Below are 26,323 nucleotides of genomic sequence, written 5' to 3'. Positions count from 1 at the left end.
GGGAATGTTTTCTCTTCGGGGAGTCAGAAGGGTTGAGGGAGAACAGACAGAGGAAGAACTTGGGCAAAAGAAAGAGAGCGAGAGAGAGGAGAGCTAGAGAAGATAAAGTTATGCTCTTACTGTCAGTGTGAAATTAGAAATAATTGATTCAACTGTGTAATAATGGAGTGGTGTTAGTTTTCTAACTGTGTGTGTGTGTGTGTGTGTGTGTGTGTGTGTGTGTGTGTGTGTGTGTGTGTGTGTGTGTGTGTGTGTGTGTGTGTGTGTGTGTGTGTGTGTGTGTGTGCACCTCATCTGCTGTTTTAGGAGGTGTGATGTATACTCTTCACGAGCAGATGGCAGCAAAGTCATATTTCAGAGTAATCATTCAGACACTCTCTCCTCTTCTGAGGCTGCTGTCATTGGGGTCAATTCCGACCCGAGTTAAGCGTGGGTAAGTTGAACGTAATTCCCTTTTTATGCACTTTTCTCTCTATGCGTATTTAGTCCTTTAACTTAAGCATGAAAATGCATGACTAAGGTCTAGCGAGCCTACCGGTTCCAAGAGGAAAAAGCATCTATTTCATTTTTTTCCGATAGAAATTGCACTGTAATTTACATCTTGATAAGAGCTATTGATAAGAGCTTGGTAAATCCATTTGGATCTATTTAGAAATAAATTATAGTTGTTTAAGATCTATTTTACCTTATAATCGCTGGAAACATGTGAAAACAATCATGTGGCAGCAAACTAAAGCATATCAACATATTAACTTTCCCACAGTAAAGCTTCTGAAATGTTGTGCCAATATGCAGAATTTAAATTGTACAGCTGTTTATCCACCTAGAGTCCACGCCCCGGCGGGAAACTAATTAGCATAATACAAAAATCCCAATAAAGATCTGTCAGTTTAATCTAGAAATATCTGGGGGGGGGGGGGGGGGGTTGCATTGGATGCATCTCAGTCAACCGCATCCTCCAATGTCGCACTTCCGCATCTGCGGTGAAAGGTGACAGAGCTAGAGCTGTATTTGTCAGACCATGAGACATCCCAAAAATCGATCTTCTTATAAAATTGTCTGTAGCGTACAAGTTATTAAGACCCCTCTATGGAAAGATGAGACATCAAATTATGTTTTTATAAAAAAAGATATATACTTCAAGGGGTCTTCAAAATCAAATAGCTAATTGATCCTTGGTATGACCTTCTTAAAACAATTCCATATAGCTTATATACCTGGCCGTGTCATCACACAGTTCCATGGTTAGTGCAGGCAATAGACAAGGGTATATCCTACTATTGTACACTATTATTCCTAGTATACTTCTATGTACACTAATCTTCCAACATTACCATGGGTTGAACAACTGAATGTGACAGTTGTCAGAATGAATCAAACCACCGTTTTCTTTCATTCATAGGCTCTCCAAACCAGATGTTTTATTATTCATGAATACTTTCCTAAACCTAAATAATCTACAACATCAGAGTATTTTTAAATCTACCAATTGGTGCTGAAACGGAGATGAATATACAATTAAAGTCGGATGTTTACATACAATGTCTTGTTAACAAACTATAGTTTTGGCAAGTCGGTTAGGACATCTACTTTGTGCATGACACAAGTAATTTTTCCAACAATTGCTTACAGACCGATTATTTCACTTATAATTCACTGTATCACAATTCCAGTGGGTCAGAAGTTTACGTGCACTAAGTTTGAGTCAATTGGAGGTGTACCTGTGGATGTATTTCAAGGCCTACCTTCAAACTCAGTGCCTCTTCGCTTGACATAATGGGAAAATCAAAAGAAATCAGCTAAGACCTCCGAAAAAAATTGTAGACCTCCACAAGTCGGGTTCATCCTTGAGAGCAATTTCCAAATGCCTGAAGGTACCACGTTCATCTGTACAAACAATAGTACACAAGTATAAACACCCTGGGTGTAATGAGGTCTGTGTGTAGCTTGTGTAGAGGAGTCAGGTGCAGGACAGCAGATATGAGTAAATAAATGTAATTTACTCAAAATAGGCAAATACAATACAATAAAGCAAGCCCACATAACGGACCGTATAACATACAAACAATCACTCACAAAAACCATGGGGAACAGAGCGTTAAATAATGAACAAGTAATTGGGGAAGTGAAACCAGGTGTGTAAAACAAAGACAAAACAAATGGAAAATGAAAAGTGGATCGGCGATAGCTAGAAGGCTGGTGACGTCGACCGCCGAACGCCACCCAAACAAGGAGAGGGACCGACTTCGGCGGAATTCGTGACAATGGGACCACGCAGCCCTCATACCGCTCAGGAAGGAGACGCGTTCTGTCACCTAGAGATGAACGTACTTTGGTGCAAAAAGTGAAAATCAATCCCAGAATAACAGCAAAAGACCTTGTGAAGATGCTGGAGGGAACAGGTACAAAAGTATCTATATCCACAGTATAACGAGTACTATATTGACATAACCTGAAAGGCCACTCTGCAGGGAAGAAGCCACTGCTCCAAAACCGACATAAAAAAAGCCAGACTACGGTGTGCAACTGCACATGGGGACAAAGATCGTACTTTTTGGAGAAATGTTGTCTGATCTGATGAAACAAAAATAGAACTGTTTGGCCATAATGACCATCGTTATGTTTGGAGGAAAAAGGGGGAGGATTGCAAGCCGAAGAACACCATCCCAACCGTGAAGCACGGGGGTTGTAGCATCATGTTGTGGGGGTGATTTGCTGCAGGAGGGACTGGTGCACTTCACAAAATAGATGGCATCATGAGGGAGGACAATTATGTGGATATCTTGAAGCAATATCTCAAGACATCAGTCAGGAAGTTAAAACTTGGTTGCAAATGGGTCTTCTAAATGGACATTGACCCCAAGCAAACTTCCAAAGTTGTGGCAAAATGGCTTAAGGACAACAAAGTCAAGGTATTGGAGTGGCCATCACAAATCCCTGACCTCAATCTTATAGAACATTTGTGGGCAGAACTGAAAAAGGAGGCCTACAAACCTGACTCAGTTACACCAGCTCTGTCAGGAGAAATGGGCCAAAAATTCACCCAACTTATTGTGGGAAGCTTGTGGAAGGCTACCCAAAACATTTGACCCAAGTTAAACAATTTAAAGGCAATGCTACCAAATACTAATTGAGTGGGAACCACTGGGAATGTGATGAAAGAAATTAAAGCTGAAATAAATCATTCTCTACTATTAATCTGACATTTCACATTCTTAAAATAAAGTGGTGATCCTAACTGACATTAGACAGGGACTTTTTACTAGGATTAAATGTACGTAAAGTTGTACATAAACTTCCGACTTCAAATGTACATGTATTTAGATGGCTTTCTTTCATTGATCCCCAATATTCTGAACCCATGTATGATGTATCGTCAAAATTCTAACTAAAGGTTACAACATATTTAAGGGGATGGCTTAAGATAAACGTACTAAAAACCCTTTTGAGGGAAAACTGGCCAACAGATCTTTTATTTTTCAGCGGTTGAATGAAATGTATTCAGAGCGTGCAAGGTAGCTACACTTGCAGAGCGCATTACATGACTGAATAAGGTAAGTCTGAATACCAAATACTGAGAAGTGCTTAGGAAAGGCTTCAGTAGGAAAGGCATACATTTCTAAGTCTCAATTGGCCCCATTGTGCAATGGTGAAAGAAATACATGAAATGTTAAACCACCGTTTTGACCTGTTTTGATATTATGTGTTGTTCTATTTTTTGTAATCTATTGTAAAAGTTTATTGGCAGTACAGCATTAAATATTGACAAAGTATATGACTATGGTCAACAATGGGTCCACTCATCATGCACAATGTTCTCCATAATCAAGTGCTTCCTATTCCATTATGATTGGCAAAGCTTTAATCACAATAGAGTTAAGCAGATTAGATAGAGAAAAGGTAAATATCTAAATCCTCATATCTAAATCCTCTCCATCTAAGGGACTCTGTAGCAAGCTTAAGCTGCTAACACCCTCTCTTAGAGCCAGAGGAAAAATGTAGCGGACGGGGAAAAAATACAAGTATTCTTGTCAGAGTTCATTAAGTGTTGTGGAACAATGGTGTAGAGGCAGGGCAGGGTGCAGAGAACACACACACCACACACACACACACACACACACACACACACACACACACACACACACACACACACCACACACACACACACACACACACACACACACACACACACACACACTGTCATTAATCATGGCTGACAAGGAGCTGGGGTCAGAGGTGGGAGAGCTGCCAGAGACTCTGTTATTGATTACACTGATACTCTCACTCAGAGAAGAGGGAGTGGGAGGGGGAGGTGAGAGCAATTGAGGGAAGTTTAGGTTGTACATAGTTTGCTCAGAGTAAAGCAGTAACAAACAGAACTGTGTAGAAGCTGTGTAACCAATATAAAAACAAACTCTACCATCTACCAGTATTAGATACTTGCAACTGGGCAATTCCATGGTAACAAAGTAATGCTGACAAAGACTTTTCACTTTACAATGTTCAGATGCAATGTTTGTTAACAGAATTACCGCACAAACAGCACAAACCGTCACTATGTTACCAAACATTGCATCTGCACTGTTCTTCAAGTGAATGTGTTTTTGTAAAATGTTCAATGGAAATTGCTAATAGTCCTTGTGCATTGAGTTGTATGGTTTGTTTAACTTTGCAATAATTGTTTATTGTTTGGCATTCATTTTAAAGTGAAAAATCTGAGTCTCAGCATCAGCCTGTCACCATGGAATTGCCCTACCGCTACAGATTGTTGGGTTTGAATAGTTTTGTAAAGAGCCAGATTGGTCCCCCACCCCAGCCCTGAGAAAGAAACAGTTGATTTGATCGATAAAGAGTTGCTTGACTTGTCCTCTATACAGTCGTCTTCCTCTCTGTCTGCCTTCTGTGCAACATCTCCAGTTGCATTCAACCCTGCCTTTCAACTCTACCACCACAGGAAAAAAGACAGGGAGAGAAAGACAGAAAGGGAAGGGAGAGAAAGAGAGAGAGAGAGAACAGAGAGAAAAGAGTCGTTCTGGTGCCTGTGACTGGGTGACTGGAGGAGATTGAATCTCTCTTAAGTGCTCAGCTTGAAGGCATGTCTGGCCTCATTACATGTCAGTAGTAACAATAGTGGAGTGGCAGTGAAGACAGGTTGGAGTCCTCTGGTCATAAATCACTCTGCTACAAATGCCTGACAGGCTGGGAAACTAACACAACCACAGCACAGGGTAGGAAGGCCAGGCAGGCACTCTGTCTCAGTCTCGACACTACACAGCTACACCTCTTGGCTTGGCTATACACACACATGCATACTCACACGCTCAAGGCAAGCCATAAAAGCACTGACACAATCGTCTACAGAAGGCTTTTAGGACTAGGCGTCAGCCCTTGCTTACCAGAGATACAGTATCAGTGTTTATTTTTTGGATGTGTGTGTATGTGCAGTGTTCGTGCAATGTGTGTGACCTCTCCTCTCCTGTGTCTGTATGTCTGTCTGTCGCCCTGTGCATTAGGTCTACCTGGACTCATGGGTAGATATAACATAGTAAATGTAAAGCCTGGACACTGTAATTAGTATATACGTTATGTTTCGTATGGTATGGTATGGTATGTGTTCATTTGTGGATGTCTATCATCAATTTCCGAATTATAATTTGTACAATAGGTTAAGAATTGCAGTTCATACAATATCCTATGGATTTGCAAAACGTATTATATGTTACGAGTTCCAATTTTTGGTGACTAACGTTAGCTAGGGAGCTAGGTGGCTAACGTCAGCTAGGCTAGGGGTTTGGGGTTAGGTGTTAAGGTTAGGGTTATGGTTAGGGGAAGGGTTACCTAACATGCTAAGTAGTTGCAAAGTAGCTAAGAAAAGTAGTAAGTAGTTGCAAAGTTGCTAATGGGCTCAAACACAAAAGTTGTCCATGATGAGGTTCAAACACGCAACCATGGGGTTGGTAGACATTTGCATTATACGCCTACCCATCCACCACAACCAAGCACCCTGCTTTCGTGTATGTGTGGTTGGACCATTGCAGGTTGTCAGTGACGTGCACGCCAGGGAACTTGAAGCCTTTCACCCTCTCTACTGCGTCCCAGTCAATGTAGATTAGGACATGCTCTCTCTGCTGTCTCCTGAAGTCCACAATCAGCTCATTCATTTTGTTGACAATGAGGGAGAGGTTATTTTCCTGGTGCTGTTGGTAATCAGGCCTACCACTGTTGTGTGGTCAGCAAACTTCATGATTGAGTTGGAGACATGCGTGGCCATGCAGTTATTGGTGGAAGGGGCTGAGTAGCAGATGTGTTGTTGGCTACCTTCGTCACTTATATATATATTATACTAATTTGAGTGTCCCGTATTTATGTTTACTATGCTACGTCTAGTCTATGAGACCAGGCTGAATAGGTTGACAAGCGTTGGTGTAGATGAATTGTGTTGGGCAGAGAGAGGAGGGAGAGGGGGAGAGGGGGGAGGAGGTGGAGAGGGCAAAGCCTGCAGGTCATTAATCAGGCCTGTGACATGTAGAGCAGGAGCCCAGGAAGTCAGAGCTCCCCTTTGACTTACATATAGCTGCTGCTGCTGTTGCTTCTGGCCACACTCAATGCACTGGAGGTATATACCCCATATCCCTCCCCATGCACCTACACCACAGCACACACTCAGGGCCTGGGGCTCTCATCTGTCCAACTCCTTCAGTGTTTGTGTCACTCATTCCTGAATTTGACAGCTTCCCTAACCCTACCACCCTCCAACCCACACACCTCCTTCTTCTCTCCTTATGATTGATGTTATTTCTCCCTGCTCACATCTGAGGAGGTGGGGTCTCAGTCATTTACTTTTATTCTACTACTTTTGTTTTAGAGCATTATTGATCTGGTATTTTAATACAAAGGCATTTTTCTTAGAAACTGTAGCCTACTTTTGTTAGCTGAAGTTTCTCCTTACATGCACAGTCATTTTAATAATAATATCAAGCTGTTTTTATATTTTAGGAAGAGAAAATAATTCAGAATATATTCCAGTTTCAGCCATTCCATCATGCACAGGTTACTAGAGGCAATACCTGTTATTGTACTTCCTTCATCCAGCGTTGAAACAAGCAAAGCCATGAAAACGTGAGGGAAAAATAACTAAGGGTCTGTTTCATTCCTGTTCCCATCCACTGCCATGACATCATCCAGACAGACATGCACACACACAAACACACACACACGCAGCTGCTTGTGTAATGACATAAAGCATTTAGTGTCTGAATGGTTGTTTCATCATCAGTGGGTCCACCAGGCGTGACACGGGTGTTGAGCGATGACTCCTTATCAACTCTTCAACTTGATCTGTGGAACATCTGGAGTTCCGAGGTTTCTGTCAGACACCATTCCAGGACTTATGAGCTAGCTAGGTCTCATAGAAGTCTAGTTTTGAAATGGCCTTGTCTTTTGTCTGTGTTAGCAGTCCACCCGGTGATCTCTCAGAGGACCATACTATACTGACTTAAAAAAAAATGTATTAACTTAGTTTAGCCTTGAAATGAAAACACTCTTAATTTCCAAGATGTCCCAAGTGTAAAAACTTCACAAAACAGCCTAATTGTTATGTACAAATAACATAAATATTTGTACAGTCTAAAAGGGCAGTGATGGGTAAGAAACAGAGGAAATCAACATTGTTAATTAAGAGGTGCTAATGAGGGGTGTAAAGTGCTGGTAATGATCATCATAACTCACTGTCCAATACACATCATTAATCACACTGGAATAGCAAATGAACACATACACACAGACGTACCCCTGTTGTATGACTTCCTACTTCAGTGGTGTAATGTTACTGGTCTTCTGCACACTTCTGCACACCCTGGAACCACACCTTGCTTTTCTCCCCTCTCACCACAGGACTGCCATATGCATGCACACACACACACACACACACACACACACACACACACACACACACACACACACACACACACACACACACACACACACACACACACACACACACACACCATCAGTGTGTGTGGCTGGATCAGGTCTAAACACCAGAGTTAGAGTGGCTTGGCTCTCAGTCATTAATCATTCTGACACACTAAAAACACATTTCCCTTTAATGACTGTATTTGGGGAATCACAGACCATTTAATGACCGTATTTGGGTAATCACAGACCCTTTAATTACTGTATTTGGTGATCACAGAACCTTTAATGACTGTATTTGGGTAATCACAGAACCTTTAATGACTGTATTTGGGTAATCACAGACCCTTTAATGACTGTATTTGGGTAATCGAAGAACCTTTAATGACTGTATTTGGGGAATCACAGACCCTTTAATGACTGTATTTGTGTAATCACAGACCATTTAATGACTGTATTTGGGTAATCACAGACCCTTAAATGACTGTATTTGGGGAATCACAGACCCTTTAATGACTGTATTTGGGGAATCACAGACCCTTTAATGACTGTATTTGGGGAATCACAGAACCTTTAATGACTGTATTTGGGGAATCACAGAACCTTTAATGACTATTTGGGTAATCACAGACCCTTTAATGACTTATTTGGGTAATCACATAATCTTTAATGACTGTATTTGGGTGATCACAGAACCTTTAATGACTGAATTTGGGTAATCACAGACCCTTTAATGACTGTATTTGGGTAATCACAGACCCTTTAATGACTGTATTTGGGGAATCACAGACCCTTTAATGACTTATTTGGGTAATCACATCATCTTTAATGACTGGAATTTGGGGAATCACAGACCCTTTAATGACTGTATTTGGGTAATCACAGACCCTTTAATGACAGTATTTGGGTAATCACAGACCCTTTAATGACTGTATTTGGGTAATCACAGACCCTTTAATGACTGTATTTGGGTAATCACAGACCCTTTAATGACTGTATTTGGGGAATCACAGAACCTTTAATGACAGTATTTGGGTAATCACAGACCCTTTAATGACTGTATTTGGGTAATCACAGACCCTTTAATGACAGTATTTGGGTAATCACAGACCCTTTAATGACTGTATTTGGGTAATCACAGACCCTTTAATGACTGTATTTGGGTAATCACAGACCCTTTAATGACTGTATTTGGGGAATCACAGAACCTTTAATGACTGTATTTGGGTAATCACAGACCCTTTAATGACTGTATTTGGGTAATCACAGACCCTTTAATGACTGTATTTGGGTAATCACAGACCCTTTAATGACTGTATTTGGGGAATCACAGACCCTTTAATGACTGTATTTGGGTAATCACAGACCCTTTAATGACTTATTTGGGTAATCACATAATCTTAATGACTGGAATTTGGGGAATCACAGACCCTTTAATGACTGTATTTGGGGAATCACAGAACCTTTAATGACTGAATTTGGGTAATCACAGACCCTTTAATGACTGTATTTGGGGAATCACAAAACCTTTAATGACAGTATTTGGGTAATCACAGACCCTTTAATGACAGTATTTGGGTAATCACATAATCTTTAATGACTGGAATTTGGGGAATCACAGACCCTTTAATGACTGTATTTGGGGAATCACAGAACCTTTAATGACTGAATTTGGGTAATCACAGACCCTTTAATGACTGTATTTGGGGAATCACAAAACCTTTAATGACAGTATTTGGGTAATCACAGACCCTTTAATGACAGTATTTGGGTAATCACATAATCTTTAATGACTGGAATTTGGGGAATCACAGACCCTTTAATGACTGTATTTGGGGAATCACAGAACCTTTAATGACTGAATTTGGGTAATCACAGACCCTTTAATGACTGTATTTGGGTAATCACAGACCCTTTAATGACTGTATTTGGGGAATCACAGAACCTTTAATGACTGAATTTGGGTAATCACAGAACCTTTAATGACTGAATTTGGGTAATCACAGACCCTTTAATGACTGTATTTGGGTAATCACAGACCCTTTAATGACTGTATTTGGGGAATCACAGAACCTTTAATGACTGTATTTGGGTAATCACAGACCCTTAAATGACTGTATTTGGGGAATCACAGACCCTTTAATGACTGTATTTGGGGAATCACAGACCCTTTAATGACTGTATTTGGGGAATCACAGAACCTTTAATGACTGTATTTGGGTAATCACAGACCCTTTAATGACTGTATTTGGGAATCACAGACCCTTTAATGACTGTATTTGGGGAATCACATAACCTTTAATGACTATTTGGGTAATCACAGACCCTTTAATGACTTATTTGGGTAATCACATAATCTTTAATGACTGTATTTGGGTGATCACAGAACCTTTAATGACTGAATTTGGGTAATCACAGACCCTTTAATGACAGTATTTGGGTAATCACAGAACCTTTAATGACTGTATTTGGGTAATCACAGACCCTTTAATGACTTATTTGGGTAATCACAGACCCTTTAATGACTATTTGGGGAATCACAGAACCTTTAATGACTGTATTTGGGTAATCACAGACCCTTTAATGACTGTATTTGGGTAATCACAAAACCTTTAATGACTGTATTTGGGTAATCACAGACCCTTTAATGACAGTATTTGGGTAATCACAGACCCTTTAATGACTGTATTTGGGTAATCACAGACCCTTTAATGACTGTATTTGGGTAATCACAGACCCTTTAATGACTGTATTTGGGGAATCACAGAACCTTTAATGACTGAATTTGGGTAATCACAGACCCTTTAATGACTGTATTTGGGTAATCACAGAACCTTTAATGACTGAATTTGGGTAATCACAGACCCTTTAATGACTGTATTTGGGTAATCACAGACCCTTTAATGACTGTATTTGGGTAATCACAGACCCTTTAATGACTGAATTTGGGTAATCACAGACCCTTTAATGACTGTATTTGGGGAATCACAGACCCTTTAATGACTGTATTTGGGTAATCACAGACCCTTTAATGACTGTATTTGGGGAATCACAAAACCTTTAATGACAGTATTTGGGTAATCACAGACCCTTTAATGACTTATTTGGGTAATCACATAATCTTTAATGACTGGAATTTGGGGAATCACAGACCCTTTAATGACTGTATTTGGGTAATCACAGACCCTTTAATGACTGTATTTGGGTAATCACAGACCCTTTAATGACTGTATTTGGGTAATCACAGAACCTTTAATGACTGTATTTGGGTAATCACAGACCCTTTAATGACTGTATTTGGGGAATCACAGAACCTTTAATGACTGAATTTGGGTAATCACAGACCCTTTAATGACTGTATTTGGGGAATCACAGAACCTTTAATGACTGAATTTGGGGAATCACAGAACCTTTAATGACTGAATTTGGGTAATCACAGACCCTTTAATGACTGTATTTGGGTAATCACAGACCCTTTAATGACTGTATTTGGGGAATCACAGAACCTTTAATGACTGTATTTGGGTAATCACAGACCCTTTAATGACTGTATTTGGGTAATCACAGAACCTTTAATGACTGTATTTGGGTAATCACAGACCCTTTAAGTACTATTTGGGGAATCACAGAACCTTTAATGACTGAATTTGGGTAATCACAGACCCTTTAATGACTTATTTGGGTAATCACAGACCCATTAATGACTGTATTTGGGGAATCACAGAACCTTTAATGACTGTATTTGGGTAATCACAGACCCTTTAATGACTGTATTTGGGTAATCACAGAACCTTTAATGATTGTATTTGGGTAATCACAGACCCTTTAATGACTGTATTTGGGTAATCACAGAACCTTTAATGACTGTATTTGGGGAATCACAGACCCTTTAATGACAGTATTTGGGTAATCACAGACCCTTTAATGACTATTTGGGGAATCACAGAACCTTTAATGACTGTATTTGGGTAATCACAGAACCTTTAATGACTGTATTTGGGTAATCACAAAACCTTTAATGACTGAATTTGGGTAATCACAGACCCTTTAATGACTGTATTTGGGTAATCACAGACCCTTTAATGACTGTATTTGGGTAATCACAGACCCTTTAATGACTGTATTTGGGTAATCACAGAACCTTTAATGACTGTATTTGGGGAATCACAGACCCTTTAATGACTGTATTTGGGTAATCACAGAACCTTTAATGACTGTATTTGGGGAATCACATAACCTTTAATGACAGTATTTGGGTAATCACAGAACCTTTAATGACAGTATTTGGGTAATCACAGACCCTTTAATTACTATTTGGGGAATCACAGACCCTTTAATGACTGTATTTGGGTAATCACAGACCCTTTAATGACTGTATTTGGGTAATCACAGAACCTTTAATGACTGTATTTGGGTAATCACAAAACCTTTAATGACTGAATTTGGGTAATCACAGACCCTTTAATGACTGTATTTGGGTAATCACAGAACCTTTAATGACTGTATTTGGGTAATCACAGACCCTTTAATGACTGTATTTGGGTAATCACAGAACCTTTAATGACTGTATTTGGGGAATCACAGAACCTTTAATGACTGTATTTGGGGAATCACAGAACCTTTAATGACAGTATTTGGGTAATCACAGAACCTTTAATGACTGTATTTGGGTAATCACAGAACCTTTAATGACTGTATTTGGGGAATCACAGAACCTTTAATGACTGTATTTGGGTAATCACAGACCCTTTAATGACTGTATTTGGGTAATCACAGACCCTTTAATGACTGTATTTGGGGAATCACAGAACCTTTAATGACTGTATTTGGGGAATCACAGAACCTTTAATGACTGTATTTGGGGAATCACAGAACCTTTAATGACAGTATTTGGGTAATCACAGAACCTTTAATGACTGTATTTGGGGAATCACAGAACCTTTAATGACTGTATTTGGGTAATCACAGACCCTTTAATGACTGTATTTGGGTAATCACAGACCCTTTAATGACTGTATTTGGGGAATCACAGAACCTTTAATGACTGTATTTGGGGAATCACAGAACCTTTAATGACTGTATTTGGGGAATCACAGAACCTTTAATGACTGTATTTGGGGAATCACAGAACCTTTAATGACAGTATTTGGGTAATCACAGATCCTTTAATGACAGTATTTGGGTAATCACAGAACCTTTAATGACTGTATTTGGGGAATCACAGAACCTTTAATGACAGTATTTGGGTAATCACAGAACCTTTAATGACTGTATTTGGGTAATCACAGAACCTTTAATGACTGTATTTGGGTAATCACAGACCCTTTAATGACTGTATTTGGGTAATCACAGAACCTTTAATGACAGTATTTGGGTAATCACAGACCCTTTAATGACTGTATTTGGCTAATCACAGAACCTTTAATGACTGTATTTGGGTAATCACAGACCCTTTAATGACTGTATTTGGGTAATCACAGACCCTTTAATGACTGTATTTGGGTAATCACAGACCCTTTAATGACTTTATTTGGGTAATCACAGACCCTTTAATGACTTTATTTGGGTAATCACAGACCCTTTAATGACTGTATTTGGGTAATCACAGACCCTTTAATGACTTTATTTGGGTATTCATGAGTGCTTATTTCCATGTACTCCTCTCTCTTTTCTTCTCTGTTTCTCTATCTCTCTCTCTCTTTTGCTCAATCTCACTCTCGTTCTTCTTCATCTCTCGCTCCTCTCCATTTCTTTCTCTCTCTTACTTTTTCATTTGTATCCTTAGCTGATAGGTGTTCCTGAAGAACTTGTTTTTGTGGTCATTCAAGCCAGCCTGATTATATACCAAACATACTGTACAATGAAGTTATATTGTTACAGAAAAAACAGAGGAGAGAGACAGAGAGAGAGAGGAGAGAGACAGAGAGAGAGAGAGAGAGAGAGAGACAGAGACAGAGAGAGACAGAGAGAGGAGAGAGAGACAGAGAGAGAGAGAGGAGAGAGAGACAGAGAGAGACAGAGACAGAGACAGAGAGAGACAGAGAGAGAGAGAGACAGAGAGAGAGAGGAGAGAGAGAGACAGAGAGAGAGAGGAGAGAGAGACAGAGAGAGAGAGAGACAGAGACAGAGAGAGACAGAGAGAGGAGAGAGAGACAGAGAGAGAGAGAGAGAGAGAGAGACAGAGAGAGAGAGAGAGACAGAGACAGAGAGAGAGAGACAGAGAGAGAGACAGAGAGAGACAGAGAGAGAGACAGAGAGAGACAGAGAGACAGAGAGTGCGATAGAGAGAGAAAGACTGAAAGAAAGAGGTAGGGAGTGAAAGAGAGAAAGAGAGAGAGAGAGCGAGAGATAGATAGAGAGAGAGTGTGTGTATTAGCTTGTCTCTGACCTCCCTGTAAGTCTGTGGTGTGGCGCATGCTCAGGGTCACAATGGGTAATTAGCCCTGGTTAGCTAAAGAGTGAGAATTAACCTCCAGGAATAAGAGAATGTGCCTGGGAGCCTGCTGAGGAGGAAGGCTGGGATAGGATGGTGTCACCCTTACTGGGTGTGTGGCTAACCCACTAGCCCCCGTTAGCCTCCACTAACCCTCCAGGCCAGCTACAATCACTGCCAAGGCACGTTTTTCCACCAGTAAACCAGTGGTGATGCATGAGAACTGACATCCCAGACGGATTCCCTGAGTGTGTGTGTGTGTGTGTGTGTGTGTGTGTGTGTGTGTGTGTGTGTGTGTGTGTGAGTGTGTGTGTGTGTGTGTGTGTGTGTGTGTGTGTGTGTGTGTGTGTGTGTGTGTGTGTGTGTGTGTGTGTGTGTGTGTGTGTGTGTGTGTGTGTGTGTGTGTGTGTGTGTGTGTCACAGCCTGATCAGAACCAGCTGCAGCCGTAAGCATTAACAGGGAAACTATAATTGCCAATGCCTTCTCCTGCACTGCTGAACTCACTGTGGCCGTACTTTCACATGTCAAGCTGGAGGGAGGGAGGGAGGGAGAAAAACCCACTGAGAGAGAGAGTCAATGGAAAATGAAGGTCAAGAGAGCAGCGCCATGTTTCAGCACATAACATCTTGAGCAGGTAAATTTACTGTCGGATTTGGGTAATTTACCACAGTGCTGAATGATGAACGGACCTATCCTCTGTGGTTTGGTTATACTGAAGTTTCATGGTGTGTAGTCACACACACAGACACACACTCAGGGAAGGGTTGGGTTGCCAGGACTCAGGGAAGGGTTGGGTTGCCAGGACTCAGGGCGGTGAGTGAGGAACGTGTATTTCCAACATAGTTCCGCTCTGTCCTGCTCTGCTCTGTCTGGATGTAATAATGGGATGTGTGATGGTTTAGGAACATTAATCCAACATGTCTGACATCTGTGTACCCTTTATTCCTGGACCACTTGAAAAGGCCTGTCATAGAGATGAGTGATGAAGTGATAGAGTTGGAGAGAGAAAGAGGGAGAGAGGGAAACAGGGCCGGCTCCAGGAATCAGTCAGGGTCTCAACTTACTGTTAGGAGTTAGAATAGTACAATACACAAGGTTCAAGTACGAAATTTGGTTGTGCATCAGCACTTTCACTCTTGTTTTGTCAGTCACTGTCAGCTAACAATTTTTTAGCAGTCAGACTAAATACTGACCGGGGAAGCAGGGCACGTTCCCAGGGGCCCTGACCTCCAGGGGGCCCCCATTTTTTCTGTTAGTCACTCTCACTCAGATATCATTAACATGGAATAAGTCACAGAAAAATGTGTAGAATTGCAGGAAATTAACTTACAACTGCAAACATTTCTCTCCACCCCATGGAAAAATGGGTAGAATTGCAGGAAATTAGCTTTAAAACTGCAAAAATGTATTTCTGCCACATGGCTAAATGAGTAGAACTGCAGAAATGTTTTCTTTAAAACAGCAACATTTTCTCTACGTCCCATGGCAAAATTGGTAAAATTGCTGGAAATTACCTTTAAAACTTAAGTTTTTATCACTGCTGTCAAGCAGTGGGCCACAAAAAAAAGGGCCCTCAAAAGGCTAAAGCCGGCCCTGGAGGGAAAGAGGGAAAAGGAGGAGTGTGTTTGTGAGTAGTGTGTTTGTGATCTCTTTTAGAGCTTCCAGAAGAGAAGACACTTAAAAGACGCATCAAGACAGATGTCTGTGGTTTGTGTTCCGTGCCCTGACATGGCTTCCATATGGTGAGCCCATTGTTCCTGTTCTGAATCTCTGGAAACTGAGGGGCTGTGTGTGTGTGTGTGTGTGTGTGTGTGTGTGTGTGTGTGTGTGTGTGTGTGTGTGTGTGTGTGTGTGTGTGTGTGTGTGTGTGTGTGTGTGTGTGGGGGGGGGGGGGGGGGGGGGGGGGGGGCTGTGTGTGTCTGTGTGTGTGTGTGGGTCTACACTCTTAGAAAAAAGGGTTCCAAAAGGGTGGGAGCACCCTTTTTTGTTCCAAGTAAAACCCTTTTTGGTTCCATGTAAAAACCCTCTGTGGAAAGGGTTCTACGTGGAACCAAAACAGTTTCTTCAAAGGGTTATCCTATGGGGAAGACTGATGAACCCTTTTAGGTCCTAGACAGCGTATTCTTTTCTAAGAGTGCACCTCTCCTTCCTGTACTCCATCTCTCAGAGAGATAGAGAGAGAGAGAGAGAGAGAGAGAGAGAGAGAGAGAGAGAGAGAGAGAGAGAGAGAGAGAGAGAGAGAGAGAGAGAGAGAGAGAGAGAGATAGAAGAGCTGCTCTACACTCTGTCATCGTTAATCACCAAGGCTGTCAGCTGTCCATCCAGGTCTGTCATACACACACAAACCTTTCACAGCAATGTCTGTGTTTGTGCGTGTGTATCTTTAAAGAATCCCCAATAATGTTAGGTCCTGTTTTAGCTTACACTCCTAGAAAAAAGGTGCTATCTAGAACCTAAAAGGGTTCTTTGGCTGTCCCATAAGATAACCCTTTGAATAACTGCTTTTGGTTCCAGGTAAAACCCTTTTGGGTCCAGGTAGAACCCTTTCCACAGGGTTCTACATGGAATTACCTCGTACCAAAAAGGGTCTCCTATGGGGACAGTTGAAGAACCCTTTTGGAACCATTTTTGGAGTGTTGCTTGGAGGGACTAAATTACACGTAACACATGCTCTCCATCAGCAGCAGTGTGAAAGCACCCTGGGCGGCGAGCGAGTCCTGATATCTGCTGTAAACATTAGCCAGCCCCGAGATGGATGGACAGATTGATGGATGAGGAGAGGAAAGGGAAGAAAGGAATGATGGATGGATTGGATTGGATAAAGGAGTAATGGATGAGTAACAACGAAATGGAAAATGGCACGGCTATTCATTTCTCCCTCGAGGCTCTCTAATTCAATTCTATCTGTCCTAACTTTTATAGAGGCCTAGCTGGTATTGTTCCCCTGTGTCTCAGTTTCTCAGGATCTGTAGGCGTTCCCATTGGGAGATACAGATGGGTTTTACTCAGAGCCTTTAGGTGGTGACAGAGACAGTCACAGAGCTCACTGCTTTTTACTTTCAAACAAAGACACTTGACTTGGAAACTATAGGTGGACTTTTCTGGCAGCAAAACATTTGACTAAAACACTGTTCAAATGATGAAGCAGACAGAAAAAGACAACACATCATAACCAGGGATATGAATTCCTCGCACACACGCATACACACACTCTCAGACCTAAAACAACAAAAGGATCAGAGAACAATCCAACATCAGACGTCACTTTGACGAAAGTCCCTTTCAGTCAGTCAGTCAGCCTGTCTGTCAGGCTGCTGTCCATGCTTCTTAACAACCTGATCTTGAGCTCTCCCATTTAAACCCCGGGCTCTGTTCCTTAACCATGTCTCTGAGTTTCCTAGGCCAAACACCAGAGCTACAGAAGCTACATGGGACACCTGAAACCTACTTTGCAACCCAACCACGAGTATCTCCGCCTGCTGCCCTACAAATGAACCCAGAACATCTTTTGTTCATTCAGCCCTTTGTTAACCAGGTGGCTGAGAACACATTAGCTTGTGAGGAGGTGAGGCGAGGGATTGAATGAGCCATTTGGAAGACATCACATCTCGGGAACATGGAAGACTGAAAATGGGAGCAGTTTCTATGGTTTCCGTGGCGATGGGGTGTTGTGACACAGTGGGTCTGCCTGTCAGGACTGTGACTGACCACCACAGGTCATCTATACTCTGACAGGCCACCGACAGTGTCTCGTAACCAGGAAGTAGCATATTACCTCTGCCAATCACACTGAGCTGGAGTAACATGAAAGACGTACAGGTCCTTATCCTGAACATGACCAGACAGACATGGTTTAGCTCTGATGTCTATCTGGAAATAACACAGACATAGAGAAGGCTGGGACTCAATCAAAACTCAGTGGGTGCCAAAACTGACCTGCCTGCCTGCCTGCCTGCCTGCCTGCCTGCCTGCCTGTGAAACACTAACTGAAAGTAAAGCACACCCAAACCCATCCTTCACCTGGTTGGGACTGTCTGTAGAACAATAGCACCTGGCACACACTGGCTCTACATCAAAACAAGGCAGATAATGCACACTGACAAAGGCTGTCTTCCACTGTCCTACCAGAGTAGGTCACTTATATTCACATAGGTCATTATATTCATGTCTGTTGTGATGATTGAAATCAACTCAGGGATGAATAGCACAGGATGGCAAAGGACCATGGGAGTCAGGAAATCAATACAACAGTTCCTGGGTAGGTCTCAAGAGAGACATACAATATCCATACAATATCCATACAATAATCATATCGCAAGAGATCCATATCTCATGGAATATTTTTAAACCATTACACCAGCATGTAAAAGAAATCCTCATCACTCAAGCTGCACAGTTCCTACTTTGCTTTTTAACACAAGTATTTGGATCTATAAGTATTTTGATCTAAATTGCACGTCAAATCGCAATCGCAATATTTCGTAACAAAATCACAACTTGATTTTTTGCCAATATTGTGCAGCCCTATGTAATACTGTACTGAATTATTCTGGAATAGTCATTCTAAAATTGCCAATTTTGTAATTTAGCAGACACTCTTATCTAAAGCAACTACCAATAAGCGTTCTCCAGTATTCTTCTTTGCATCTTAGTCGCGTTGTCTTTGAATGTTCTCTCCAGACTGAGTGACTCATTATTACATAGCTGGTTATAATGGCCTAATGAACCAAATCAAAACGATTGAGATGAATGAGGTGTCAAGAAGAGACCAATTGGATTGACAAATGAAAACGACAGAATATATATTCATTATCATTTATTAAACAAAATATGACCTTGCCTTTAAATCGGACAGCTCTGCCATCATCACATAATCTTTGCTTCCTGTGTTTGGGTTCGTAACGCTCTCTTACCCAGGTCATTCTCCCAAATACTTTACAAAAAAATATCACATTTCCTTTCACTATTAATCTGCTGTACAAACAACAATTAGGAAGCCAGAGAAGGAGAGAAAGAGATGTGACATGCACATTCAATCAGAGAAGGATAGGAAAACAAGAAAACCATGTATTTTTGTAAGGAGAAGAAAATATACTTTGTTGTAAAGTTTGCATGAGTGAATGTTTTTATGATGTTTAAACAAATCCTGTTCATAATAGATAAAATAATAACTGTATAACTGCAAAATAATAGTAAGAAAAGTTTAAAATGATGTATTGGAAAGTAAACTTGAAAGCCAAAGCACAGTTAAAAAATAAATACAATTTCTATTTTCAGTTAAAGAGAAGCAAAATGTATGAAACTGAAACAAATCTCAAAACCATAACCGAGCTAAACTGACACTCAGGGTCAAGCTAGCATGCATCCGGTTCTCCCCTGTGTCGTCCCCCCCCCCCCCCCCCCCCCCCCCCCCCACACCCAGTGCTATAGGTTAATGCCATCACTATCTCTTCTCCTGTCTTTCCACTGCAATCACTATTCCCAACTTGACATGAAGAGATCCAGGAGGCGTTCTACAGCATCCTACCACCAGCTATCAACCAGCCCAGTCTGTGATGCTATTACAACCCAGCATGGCACCATGTCCACTGGTCCAGTCCAATCCACTTGTTCATAAAGTGCAACATCCTAGTGTGCAGACATGCAAGCATCCAGCCCCTTCTCTGGCTCCACCATAGAATCCTGCTTTGGTATGGAGTAGTAGTGATCCCCCATATAGGCAAGATGTGCTGCCCGCAGAGGCTCCAGAAACACCTTCATCCAGGGCTTACATAATATTTCTATTAAAACCAATTGGATCCAAAGATTCCAGCAGTTTTAGGCAGGGAGCATCAGAGCTAGGCAGGAAGGAGTGGGGGAGCTGCCTTGGCTTAGCAATGCTAGGAGAAACACTGTTGTAGACTGTGTGGATGGATGGATGGAGACGGAGGATCACTGGTAGCCCAGGGCAGACGCTGAGCCAAGTCTCTGGCTATAGAGAGCATAGTGGGGGTAGTAAGGAGAACCAGCCTGGAGGGAGTGCAGGGGGATGGAGGTAGGTCCAGGGGGCAGGTGGACCTTACCATAGGGGTGGTACCGGGCCAGACCCAGGGTATGAGGAGCCCTGAGGGAGAATGAGTTCTGCAAGGAGGCCTGGCTCTGGTGGGGGAGGTGGAGGTGGCAAGAGGCAGCAGAGGAGGAGACAGAGGGGTAGGCAGAGAAGAGCTTACTGTCCATCCCTCCTGGTAAGGAGGTGTGTGTGCGCAGGTGGGCCAGCAGCTCGTCTGAGGTGGAGAAGCGTTTATCACAAGGACCCCCAGCCGATACCCAGTTACAGGCATGAGGGATGGGGTCATTGGAGAGCATGAAGCCGTAGGTGTAGAGGGGGTGGGACAGGGTGGGGGTGATGCTGGAAGACATAGTGCTGGGGTGGAGGGAGTGGAGGGGGTGGGAGGGGTAGACCAAACCTGGATAGCCTGATTTGATGGAGGAGGAGGGGTCATGGACGCAGGGATTGCTGCCCCCCAGGTGGGGTGAGTTAGGGTAGCTGAGGCAGTACGGATCCCTGCACAAGCCCTGCATGAAGGAGAGGGGAGAGGTACCAGTGAGGGGGCTGGAGCTATGGTGCTTCCCCGGTACCCTCACCCCCCCTCCTCCCAGACCAGACTTGGTAGGGTCTAACCCTGGGACAAACTGGGAGGGGTATCCAGCATAGGCCCCCACTACAGAGCCATGGTAGCCCATACCAGAGGAGGACAGGGGGAAGACAGAGTGGCCAGTCTTGTAGGGGGAGATGGGAGTGATGTGTCCAGGACCCAGGCCGAGTGGTGGGGGTTGGGAGTCCATCTTGCCCAACTCGTGGCTGGGGCTTCCCTCAGAGCTGCCTGTGCTGGAGTTGGTGCTGGCTCTGGCATGGCTGGAGTTAGCCATCTGGGGACTGTCCAAACTGACCTTATTCACATCTGACTCCTTCTTAAGATGGCCGCCACTGCTGCTGCTACTGTTGCTGTTCCTGTGTGGACTGCTCTGTTCCTGTTTGTGTTCTCCATTCAGAGTCTGAGAGTGGGAAACATGTAGTCCGTGAGGCGACTGGCTCTGTCTGTGTGTCTGTGACGACTGCTGTGTGTGCTGAGGAGGCGTGCCACTACCCACCCTGGAGTTGGGAGAGATGGCGTGTGGTGGAAAGGATGGACAAGAACCTGATAAGGTACTGTTAGCTACTCCATTCCCATTACTAGGTACCCTGAAGCCGGTCTTGTCAGAGCTGTTATTAGAGCTACTAACCCTGTCCCTCCGACTGTCTCCCCCTACTTTGTTATAGGGCTTGAAGCTGGACTGGTCCTCCTGTGAGGGCCGGTGGTCCCCCAGTTTGTGACTGGAGGAGGAGGAAGAGGAGTGTCCATCATGGTCACCATGGCCATTAGAGATAGAGCCTAGCTTGGAGGAGGGAGGGTCAGGCTTGCCAATCTGGGAGCAGGTCTGAGCCAGCAGGGCCAGGGGACTCTTCTTGGCATCCAGCTGGAGAAATAAACCAAGATTTTAAGTTAAGTTTAAGCACTTTTCACGATTACAGTTGTAGAAATAAATAAAGACAGACAAAAAATACTTCAATTACTGTTAGCAGTAATTGTTTCAATGTATTTGGCAGTAATGAGGTCTTGCTGTAAGTTATGGCTAGTTTTATCGAATAGATGTAGGCCTAATGTCTACAAAGTTGTAGCAAAATAGTAGAAACGGTAATTCGAAAAAAAACTGCAGCCCGGGGGATATAGCATATGAGAAAAGATGCTCAGGGAATTACTTTTCAGAAGTCCCTAATGTGCACATCCCCCCAAAAATACGCATTATGGGCTAAAAGTCGAGGAACATGCTTTGCGCAAAAAAACGCACCAAGGTGTTGAGAGAATAAACCGTCAGTAGAATCATCTATAAGCCAAACAACAACGAAAATCAATGTGACAATTTACCAGGACAATTTGCTCCACTTTTCCATACCTCAATGCTCACTGGTGCAGATTGCAGGGGCTGCAGGTATTCCGGGTGGTGGAGCAAGTGGCTGGTGTGCGCCGTCAACATCTTGAGTATCCGGATAGGGAGCCGCTTTGCCTAGCGAATAGGATCCAAAAGAGTCGGTGAAGACACTAACGCCCGTTGGGGAGCTGCAGTTATCACTACTGTCACAGGATTCCGAGGTATGGCTGCGTATCTCGTGCGTAATAGATCCAGAAGAGAAATCTTTAATTGGGGAGGGAAACGAAAATATGTTGGAGGGGCAGTGCTTTGTTAAAGTCCCGGAAAAGTAAAGTGCATAATTATCCATGCGCAGTGTAATAGTTTAATTATAATCCGCTAGAGAAAGTCTGTAGCCTATTCCCCATCTAGTTTCATTTTACAGAAGTTGACGTTCGGTTCTTAACTCATGATGCCTATTCCAGAATTGTTCTTCCGGGGGTTCTAATTCACAAAATCCACATCAATCGAGATGTGAGCGAAATATATGCATACAATTCAGTTACAGAATAAGTATAACCAAAGTGAAAAAATATGTAGACGTTCCAAAAGACGGCCGCGATACGCATAAAATTGGACTTCAGTCTATAGCGTACTCTCTCTCTCTCTCTCAGTCTCTCCAGCACTCACACACCATCCGGGCCGTACCTCGAGTGTGTGAGATCACAAGCGGACCTTCGAGGTAAGCGAGCCGCCGTCCAATAGTTGGTGTCTGCATCGTTAAAAATGAGAAGGGCTGATGCGTTTCTTCTGAAGGCGGAGCAATATATTGTCCCCCTCCGCCAATGAAGACAGACTGTCCATTGTATTTCATGGTGTTAGATAAGTCTTCCGATAATCTTTCAAAAATCATCATCTCAGAACTGAATGTAATTCCCTTTGATGCAAAAATGTTTTACCAGGCGCCCTATATGGTATTTATGTTGATTTATGTATCATTGCGAGTGTATCAGTGTGCCTTATACATGACCGACAGGGGGCACTATTGATGACATTGTATTACAGGGTTTATTGTCATCACCATCACCAATACAATAGGCTGCAACCAAGTTTTTGGCTTATATTGGCTGTGAGGCAAATTTAAATCCATTAGACTCTTGTGACTGTTGTGGTCACTGCAGGGTTGAAATGAAGTTACTGTTAACAGAAATGTAATAACATTGCTAGCCTGTGCCACATTCAACTCTCAATCTCTTTATTTCAATGTACAAAGTCAAATGGGAGTCACACACATTTTACATACCTACTCCTTAGTCTACTTGTGACATTGAAATTGAGTTTCACGTACTGATCCCAGTAAATTCACTTGGACTGTTTTTTATTATTTTATGTAATTTTCACAACCAGTCAGGGAGAAATGTGCTAAAGAGGTTGAACAGCGCCTCTATATTCATGGTTCTATAAATCTGGAATGTTAATAACTTGATTGCACTACCGCCAGGCTGCTGACTGGCTCTGCAATGAGCTCATTTTGTTAACCTAATTATACAATGAATTGGTTAAAGTACTTAAAAATTACGCCTGACAAGAGCTATTAGTGGCGGCCCAGAATAGTCTCAGTCTGCGGGGCTGTGATGCTCCCAATCCTCTGGCTGCCCTCTCAATCCAGAGAGAAATAAATGGGTCATAATCCCTCAGAATCAGAACCTATGGGCAAAAGGCTGCATGATAATGGAAATGTGAAGAAGATGATGAAAATGTGTCCATCTATTACAGTGTTCTCGATATAAGATAGCTGTGCCTCATGGCAAATTATAAACTGGGTGGTTTGAGCCCTGAATGCTAACTGGCTGACAGCCGTGGTATATCAGACCGTATACCACGAGTATGACAAAACATTTATTTTTACTGCTTTAATTATGTTGGTACCAGTTTATAATAGCAATAAGGCACCTCTGGGTTTTGTAGTATACGGCCAAAACAGCTGAGAATGTTACAGCTTGGTAATTGTGGAGGAGGAATGAGGCGCAGGAAGCAGCGAACGCAGGGTAGTGGTGTTTTTAATATACACTCACACAAAAAACAAATGTTCCCACACACAGGGGAGAAAATACATACGGCGTCCAACAACGTCGACACGAACATAAGCCGTCCAACAAGAAACAATCATTAATCCCGCACGAACAGGAGCGGGCCAGCTAAACTAAATAGCCCCTCTAATGGCTAATTGACCACAGGTGTCACAAAATAAAAAAAGGGAAAAGCAAAAGGGAATCGGTGGCAGCTAATAGGCCGGTGACGACGACCGCCGAGCGCCACCCGAGCAGGAGGGGGCGCCACCGTCGGTGGGAATCGTGACAGAGAAGTTGAGCCTCTATGCTGTTTACTTTCTACCTCTATGTCATATCGCTGAGTCTACCTTTAATTTATCTATTACTACACCATCCTCATACACCAGCTGTTAGTCAGTGTTTTTAAAGGTGATATATTTTGATGTAACACCCCTCTTCCCTAGACACCCAGAGCAACACAACTCCCAGTATACATCCATAAGTGCCATAGAGGTGATACGAGGCAGACTGCTGGAGAAACATAACATCAGGGAATAGGGTCAAAGTTCAACACCACAGGAGAGACTGCAGCTGTATGGAGGAGACTGCACTCTGTACCTGTGTCATGATGAGACACAGGCATGACAGAGGCAATGATACTCTATCAAACATGTTTATCAAAGTTAGTTAGAAACTAATTGATCCTGCTCTGTACCCCTCAGGGTTTATTCCCTTGACCATCAACATGAAAAGGAAAAGAAGAATAGTATGAGGGAGGAGAGAGGGAAGAATGACCCAGCAGGGGGAGGACAAAAGAAAAGGAAGAGAAGATAGATAGAGAGAGAAAGTGAGGGTCGGCCTGAACAATGTGGATCTCCTCCTGGACTTACCATCAGTCACCTTGAAGTTGGTCAGTAACAGCTGTGACACGCTGCATCAGTGTGTGTGTGTGTGTGTGTGTGTGTGTGTGTGTGTGTGTGTGTGTGTGTGTGTGTGTGTGTGTGTGTGTGTGTGTGAGAGTGTGTGTGTGTGTGTGTGTGGCCGCAAGCTTCCTGTGGCTAGGGGCCTCCAAACCTCTCTGTCTGATCATAGAACATAATCACAGCAACGCCACTCAGCAAATCAATGGAGACCATCTTGACAGACAGATCTAAACAAGCCACAATGATTGATAGATCTGTTCACTGTACAGCGACATACAGTACAGAATGTTGTGTACTGGGTGGAAGGTCTACATACATATACAGAGAGACAAAAACACACACACTTTCAAAACCAACACTGGTATTTATTGACCTTGAGGTGGTGGATAATTTATAATGATCTCTGGCAGATAGAAGTCAGATGCTTCTATAACCAATGGAGTCTTTCATTTTAAAATGGTCATACATCTCTCTTGTTTTCTCCCAGACAGGCATCAAGGCCAGTTCTAATGCCTTTTTATGTTCCCATAGTAACCACCACCACACACACACACACACACACACACACACACACACACACACACACACACACACACACACATAAACACACACACACACACACACCTTGGACATGATTGACAGCAAGTGTGTGCTGGCATATAAATCACACTCAAGTGTGTGTGCGTGTGTGCATGTGCCTGCCTGAGTGTGCATGAACACACACACGCTCTTTCTCTCTCACACACCATCTGTAGATGTTATAATGTGTGTTCATTTCCATAGTTAAACAAGGCTAATCTGTGTGAGGCTGCTGTGTCAGTCAGCTGTAGTGAATAGAGCTCTTATCTCTCAGCAGTCTGATACTCAGAACCTGTTTGTTTTATCCTCTAGTCCCTCCACCTGCCTGCCTGTCTGCCTGTCACCAGCTAATGTCAACAATCACTTACACACTCACATATTTAAATAACAGTAGTTTTTCCACTCCCTCAAACACACACAAGCATAAAAGCACACACACATGCACACGCACACACACACACACACACACACACACACACACACACACACACAC

General features: G+C 42.6%; 1 protein-coding gene across 1 annotated transcript; it reads right to left on the bottom strand.

Moving 5' to 3' along the window:
- Positions 1-19,761: 19,761 nt before the first annotated feature.
- Positions 19,762-23,066, bottom strand: LOC106568028 (zinc finger protein 703). Its single transcript, XM_014138036.3, has 2 exons — positions 22,323-23,066; positions 19,762-21,845 (listed from the first exon to the last, which is right to left on the bottom strand). The coding sequence occupies exons 1-2, from the start codon at positions 22,401-22,403 to the stop codon at positions 20,280-20,282; spliced, it is 1,647 nt and encodes a 548-aa protein (XP_013993511.3). The 5' UTR covers positions 22,404-23,066; the 3' UTR covers positions 19,762-20,279.
- Positions 23,067-26,323: the final 3,257 nt, after the last annotated feature.

Source organism: Salmo salar, chromosome 01 (assembly GCF_965601325.2).
Source record: "Salmo salar chromosome 01, fSalSal1, whole genome shotgun sequence".
In the NCBI taxonomy this organism is placed as follows: Eukaryota; Metazoa; Chordata; class Actinopteri; order Salmoniformes; family Salmonidae; genus Salmo; species Salmo salar.
This window is presented reverse-complemented; position numbering and strand designations above follow the sequence as displayed.

Excerpts from the sequence above, each read along its gene's own strand:
- LOC106568028 (XM_014138036.3), bottom strand. The coding sequence starts at position 22,403 with ATGTTGACGGCGCACACCAGCCACTTGCTCCACCACCCGGAATACCTG. Across the intron at positions 21,846-22,322 it reads CTGCACCAGTGAGCATTGAG|CTGGATGCCAAGAAGAGTCC; the intron begins GTATGGAAAAGT and ends TTATTTCTCCAG.